The sequence below is a fragment of the Cherax quadricarinatus genome, chromosome 24 (assembly GCF_038502225.1).
Source record: "Cherax quadricarinatus isolate ZL_2023a chromosome 24, ASM3850222v1, whole genome shotgun sequence".
NCBI classification, from domain to species: domain Eukaryota; kingdom Metazoa; phylum Arthropoda; class Malacostraca; order Decapoda; family Parastacidae; genus Cherax; species Cherax quadricarinatus.
Window position 1 is genome coordinate 15,634,900 of NC_091315.1, and position 7,842 is coordinate 15,642,741.

Here is a 7,842-nt window from a genome sequence, read left to right on the forward strand (position 1 = left end):
TGCTATGATTACTCTCTAATTCAATTCATTACATCGAAATCTTAATCCCAGATTCCCAGGACTCGCCGAACAATTCACCTTAAAACTCGGGTAACTCACACGTTCTCCTATGCTTCACCCACACTCTCCGGAATAATAATAATAACAATAATAATAATAATAATAATAATAATAATAATAATAATAATAATAATAATAATAATAATAATAATAATAATAATAATAATAATAATAATAATAATATATTTATAAAAAATATAGTTTTATGTCCATTAAATACAGTACAGTATACAATTGACATAGGATTAACTGACATGTATAAGTACTTTACAGAAAGTCCCCTTGTTATGTAGAGCATTTCCGCAAACTTAAAATTAACTTGTAACTATTGAACAATTATTTAAATAAGTCAGTTTACTAATATGCTTTGGTTTATAATCTCTTTCTGATTTATATTGCATTTAAATTTATAATTTATGACTGAGTTTTATATGACAATTTTTGTACAACACTTGCAGTGTTAAATACTGAGGAAAAGCATATTCTAGTTATTACATATGTTGACATATATTGGTGATAAAATATCTGTATGAATACTAATATTTTTGGAACAACAAAATTGCTATTGATAAACTGAGCCTAAACATATCCAATGTTCACTAATATTATCGACTTTTTAACTGAAAATAACAATATCTAAGAGAGACACCAGGCTTTAAGAAATATGTAACTCATCATCAGTAAACCCTGTGTCAAAGTTATATTTTACTGAGTAAGTAAAATGCCTAATATTTTATTAATTTTCACTTTTACGTCTATAATTAAGAGAAAAAATATCTGAAAAAATTAATTTTAAGTGGAGACAAATAGCTTCGTGTGTCGCCCAAGATATTAAACTTACATGATTCGCAGATCTAATTTCAACCAGAGACTGGAAAATCGCTTGTCATATGTGACCTTGCTTGAGTGTGGTGGAGGGTTGATGACTGGGGGTCTGGCTGGAGGTATAAAGCCAGGCTCCTGGCCAGGGAGGAGACAGTGACTGCTCACCATCCCAACACTGTATTACTAAACATGTTCACTTCTGTGAGTATCATTATTCACAATACCTTAAAATGGTTCCTTGTTTACTTGCGTCATAGAAAAAATGTAATTCGAGATTCTATTTTTTGAGAAATTAGCGTTGAAAATTAAATAAGAAATCGAAATGTAATTAAGTTGCATTTGAAATCAGATATTTCTTTCTTTCTTTCGTTTTCAGCTTCACGTCAGTAATTTATTAGTTACATCCATGTTTCACATTAGCAATGATACTTTAATATTCCGTGTGGTCAACTCAGTACTATATTGTTGAAAATTAGCAGTTAAATAGCATTGCAGTTTGCATAATAACATTGTAATATCATATAGTCTATGTTCAACACACTTTTATATCACGATCCAAATTATGGAGAATATAAACTAAGGAGTAAGAGTAATAATATAAATATTTTCCTAAGTCTTGTGTTCCCACAGGTGGTGTTGCTGAGTATGCTGGTGGCCGCAGGTGTGGCTCTCCCAGGGGGATACCAACAACCCTCTTATGTACGTCATCCATTTTTTATATATATATAATAATTATTTGAATGTTATACACACTGCATCCTCTTTATTTAAACGAAATTCATTTAAATAAAGTAATAAGTAAATTAATGCATGCGTGCAAATATGATATCCACAGGCTCCGATCCCTTACAATTTCAACTATGACGTCAACGCTGGAGCCACCAACTTTGGCCAGCAAGAGAGTGGTAACGGTGGCAACGCCAAGGGCTCCTACTGGGTCCAACTACCAGACGGTCGACTCGAGAGAGTTGATTACTGGGCTGACGGTAGTGGATATCATGCTACAGTGTCCTTCCAGGGCACTGCCAAGCATCCCAGTTATGCTCCATCTTATGGTTACTAGCTAATAACTACACTATTACTGAAAAATTATCTTGATCATTCTCTAAGAAATTTTTTTTTCGATATGATCTCCTTTTACAAGTCACTTTTCACTGTCTACTTACCTGAATGCATTTGTAACAAATTATGAACGTTAATGTCCGAAACAAGATAAGTGTCTCATGGCAAAGGTCTTTTTAGCTAATGATCCATCAGATGGTTAGATGTCCACTGGCCTACAAGATCTATATTTTCATTCCAGTGAAAAAATAAAGGATCATCAAATAGTAATGACCTAAGTTTCCTTAACGTTTAGTTAACATTGCTGGGTGTTGTATTCAATCCTGTTTAATAAGTTTCATATATATGTCTTGCAGTTTCTCTAGCAAGCAACTGTTAGTAAGTGTATAATCTATCAACTTAATATTTGTTACATGTTGCACAATTTTATATTTATTTATTGGGAGACTTCTTATATATAACGCGAATAATCAAGAATTTGTCGAGAGATCTGAAGAATGTATTTTTCCAAAATAAACTAAATACGTGTAAAATGTATTTTTACTTATTGTTTCCCGTGTAATGAGTTTCTTGGACCCTGTGAGAAGTGTTCCAAAGGGGTGAGTGAAACAAACATTCAGACTCTGGGAACAAATTAATGAATATTGTAATAAAGTTGGTAGAATTACCGACAATATGTAAAGTAAAAGGACACAAGTGCAACTAATGTGACATTTATTGTGGCAACGTTTCGCTCTCCAGGAGCTTTATCAAGCCATTACCTAATCAACAATATTATCAACAATAAATATTGTTACATCTAGTGCAACAACTCAGCGTCCCACCTCGAGGCATTTATTATGAAGATGGTATAAAATACCGTCACGATGGAAAAATAAACACAAATGCAGTATAATGTGATCCGTCGTTGACAACGTTTCGCCCACACAGTGAACTTTATCAAGTCACAACTTAGCGTCCCACCTCGATTTTTTTGTATCTTCTACATATTTATTATACTGAAAATGTTTATAAAATTAAAAGAGTAAAACCGTTTACTTGCTGCGTCATATTGTTAGTGTAAGAAAAATGGATATATACCACTAAATTTTTTCACAAAAATATATTCTCTAAAATTACGGTAAAAATAATTGAAAACTAGATTATAAAACTATAAGAATGCAAGCAAATTACGTGGAGCCACATGAACACGAAAAGTCAGCGAACTTTTGATGAAGAACAGTTATAGTATAAAAAACAGGAGCCATTAAGACATTGGCAGCACACAAATTTTAAGAATATTATGATGCATACTGGTAATCTGTCAGATTAGTAGCAATTAATGTGCTTAAAGATAATATGGGAATTAGTGACGCGAGTACATGCTGTGAACAGCAGTTTGCAAGTGAGTGAGGAACACTCATTGATTCATGTCTGGAATGATACCAGTCCAACAAGACATCATCTTTTAAGACTTGAAGATAATAAAAACCTGCTCATGGTCGTTCGTGCCACTAACATGGCTTCAAGTGATACTTTAAGTATCAGTAGGGCGAATTCTTCTTTTGTATTCTTTAAGGTCTCTTAAAAAGTGAGCAGCGAATTTTGTAAAAATAAAAGTCGGAGAAAGCAAGATGATCAAGAAATAGAATAAACATTTGATGTATCACTGTTTGGCGACAATGTCTAAACCAGAGTCCATCGAAGTTTATTAGTCAGTTGAAATTAATGTTTATTATCTAAACAGTGAAGGATATTATTAACTTCCCTATGTTAAATATATATGGAAAACACGGACTGGTGACCTCAGTGAGGAAGTAGCTTAATTAGATATGAGTGTGTTTCCCGGTTCATTTTCAAATGTTAAACTTGACTGAACCTTAGCTGTCTACTCATCAGTCAACGTCATGAGCTGACTTCTTACTTTCTCCTATTTCCTGTCACATTCGCCACTTTATCAACGCCATAAGAATCCCAAACGTCTGGTTTCATTTCCAGTTTGTTGCTTAATTACGATTTGCTCTAGTCATAGTAATGTGTCTTACGTAGTCTTTACTGAAGTCACTATGGAACAAAAAAATTATTACATTAAAAAAAGTCAGAAACAAGCTAAATTTCTGTACCTAATAAATGACAAGTTGAGAGGGGATAACATCCAGCTCTTGGGCCTTTTACTTAATTAAATGTGTTGAGTTCCAGGTCCTAGCCTTATTTCTCATCTACCCAGATGTTATGTTATGAGATCAAGCTGCAGCTTCCGGGCATGATACATCCTTCGGATTGAGATGACAATCCTAGGCCCTGGTGAGGGTGTTGAGTTTGCCTTCCTAACTCTTCAGGAATGGTTCAACTCCAGCTTCTAGGCCTGAAAGGTATTTAGGGAGATCAGCAAAAACTAATGCTCCTGCTACTAAAAATTGAGCTCTAGCTTCTGGGTCATGTAACTTCTCTCAAGCAGGTGAGTTCTAGCTCCTGTAACAGCTGTTCATTATCACCTACACAATTTTAGTTCATTGAAACAATCCTCATGCACTACTACAGTTAACATCCACATAATTCCCGAATACCTATAACTAAATTCTCGACCTTTCACACACCTGCAACTCTATTACCAATGTTGCATACACGTCCCTCTTCCATCCATTGCACTCACTCCCACACATCTTAAACTCACCGGCTATTCTTCGTCTGTCCCCACTTCCCCGCTCACCAACATGTGGGTCTTACCTGTGAGTCTCTACCTACTTCTATTTAACTAATATATTTCCACAGCTCACGTCCACACCCCTCGTGGGTTTTTTGAGCTAGTTAAGTTCCAGCTCCTGGCATTATTGCAGTTGTGGTCCAGCTTCTGAAACTGACACTTATCTCTTCACCTTTTACAAACCTGTCTGTAAATGAGGGGATCGAGTTCCAGGTCTTCGGCTTGTTGAGTGTGCTGGCCTCCAGGACCTGGTCTATATGTCATCCACAGGATGGGTATGGGGTGCATAATAAACATATTAAACTAACAACTACCACACTAGGCACAGAAATCACCACAAATTCACCTCTGACTTACTGAAATAGCCTTGCTGGGCTGAAAATAGCAACAGCAACACACAAGTGACACTGAACACGTGACTTGAGAAGAGCATAGGTACTGTGAAGTTCCAGGTGATGCCACAAACATTTCTCGAGGAAAATTCAGCAAATTTCCGCCTAAATCCTGCTGATCCTGTGTCTGAATGATGAAACTTGCACACAAGACTTCAGGATAATGCTTAGAGAGACGGATGCTTCTTGTATGGGGTGACGAAGTGAAGACATCTTCATTCCTCCCTTCCCCTCTCGGGCAACACAACTGCTGCAACCACCGCTGTCACCATTTATAACAAAATAATTACGTCGTTGTGCAAGCAGGGGGCAAGGATAAGGCTTCGGAAGCTTCTTACTTTATTTGCGAAGATCGTGGGTTCACAGGCAGTGTGTAAGTTGCCCTGGCCCAGGAGGGCCACGCCCAGTGAGGGAGAGAGGAGTAGGCCTTGTTGACTCTAGGTTGCCTGGTTGTCAAGTGAGAGAGAGGCAGGTCTGGGCATACCCACCTAGAGACCTGTCCGCTGGTGGAAACTATGTGCACTAGCCAAGTAGGCTTATTGCCTACATTTTGCTGGGCCACCTATCCATGGTCGTCCTCGACCATGATTGGCTGTAAAAAAAAAAATTGGTATCTCTCTCACAGGAACAAGGCACAGAACAGAGAATATATATATATATATATATATATATATATATATATATATATATATATATATATATATATATATATATATATATATATATATATATATATATATATATATATATATATATATATATATGTATATATATATATATATATATATATATATATATATATATATATATATATATATATATATATATATATATATATATATATATATATATATATATATATATATATATGCAAAACAACCACTCTGAAAGAATAGAGAAATTCCAAAGATGAATTAGTCAAACAATTTACTTCCACTAATCCATCTTTGCCTTACATGTATGGACTAATAAAAACACATAAACCAGGGAATCCAGTCAGACCAATTATTAGCTCCATAGGGTCAGTTTCATATAAATTATCCAAATGGCTTGTTGATATTTTGAGCCCTATTGTTGGCAAAATTTCTAACTTTAATGTTAAAAACAACATAGACTTGGTTGATAAATTAAGCTCCTTGACTGACTTAAATGATTTTAACATGGTTAGTTTTGATGTTACTTCCTTGTTTACGAAAGTTCCTGTTGATGATTTATTAAGCTTCTTATCTGAAGAACTCGTTAACTATGATTTACCATTGCCAGTTCCTACTATCATTAAACTTATTAAACTTTGCATTGTTGATGCAAAATTTGTATTTAATGATAAATTTTACACTCAGAAGTTTGGTATGGCAATGGGAAATCCTCTTTCGCCTGTTCTTAGTAACCTATACATGGAATTTTTTGAAACAAGGTTACTTAACACAATCCTCCCTAATAGAGCTAAATGGTTCAGATATGTTGATGATATTTTGTGTCTTATGCCCAAAAATGTAGATATACACCATTTCCTTGGAAAATTAAATAGCTTAGCCCATTCTATAAACTTTACTGTTGAGTCTGAAGAAAATAACTCATTGCCTTTTCTAGATGTTTTAATTATTAAGGGTAATAATGAATTCAAATTTAAAATTTACAGAAAACCTACAAATAACTGTTCCTATGTCCACTATTATTCCTCGCATCAAGATAGAGTCAAACTGTCTGTTTTCTCATCAATGTTTCTGAGAGCTTTACGAATTTGTAGTCCTGAGTTCATAGATGAGGAAATATCCAAAATTTATGAAATAGGTAATGATTTAAAATACCCAAGAAATGTAATTGATAAATCTTTTAAAGTTGCTAGAAATACTTTTTACAATCCAAAAAGGGACAACCAGCCTTATTCAACTAAAAATATGTTGGTTCTCCCTTACCATGAAAACTTGGTTGATATGCCTTCTCTTCTTAAGACTTTTAATATTAAAATTGTATTCAAAAATCTTGATGCAGTAAAAAAACTTTTGATAAAGAATTCCCCCCAAAATGCTGATGGATGTGTCTATAAGATTCCTTGTAAAATTTGCGATAAAGTTTATTACGATCAAACTGGTAAAAATCTCGAACTAAGATTAAAACAACATAAATATAGCATTAGAACTGGACAAGATTCCAATGCTCTATTTATTCATGTAAGAGATTTTAACCATCCAATTGATTTTCAAAAAGTTGAGAAAGTAGTATCAAGCAAGTCCATGGTCGACAGGAATATAATTGAATCTTGTTTCATAAAAAGCAGTTTTGACAATAATATGAATATTTCCTTTGGTTTATATAAATTAGATCCATTTATAATTAATAGAATTTGGGAAGAATTTAATAATACACTGGACAAATAATTTTTATATTTTCTTGGGTAGAATAGTTTGTGGGGTGAGTTGTGCAAAGGACCCATCCAAGTTGGGTCGGCGCGCGTCAGGTGTTTAACCGTTGTGGGATCTGATATTGAGGTGCTGGCCAGACCCCTTATATAGCTTCCTTGGATGCTTTACTTTCATAATTCCTTGATAATGTGAGTAGTCACGAAAGCGCTTGGAATTTCTCTATTCTTTCAGAGTGGTTGTTTTGCATATTCTGAAATCACCTGTTTACTGTGATCTTATTGCATATATATACATACATATATATATATATATATATATATATATATATATATATATATATATATATATATATATATATATATATATATATATATATATATATATATATATATATATATATATATATACATACATACATAAAGGAGTAAAGGGGTAAAGGAGGTTTCGTGGGCAAGGG

General features: G+C 33.9%; 1 protein-coding gene across 1 annotated transcript; it reads left to right on the forward strand.

Annotated features, from left to right (window-relative positions):
- The first annotated feature begins 1,050 nt into the window (after positions 1–1,050).
- LOC128690696 (cuticle protein 10.9-like) lies at positions 1,051–2,469 on the forward strand. Its single transcript, XM_053779427.2, has 3 exons — positions 1,051–1,086; positions 1,516–1,584; positions 1,721–2,469. The coding sequence occupies exons 1-3, from the start codon at positions 1,075–1,077 to the stop codon at positions 1,946–1,948; spliced, it is 309 nt and encodes a 102-aa protein (XP_053635402.1). The 5' UTR covers positions 1,051–1,074; the 3' UTR covers positions 1,949–2,469.
- Positions 2,470–7,842: the final 5,373 nt, after the last annotated feature.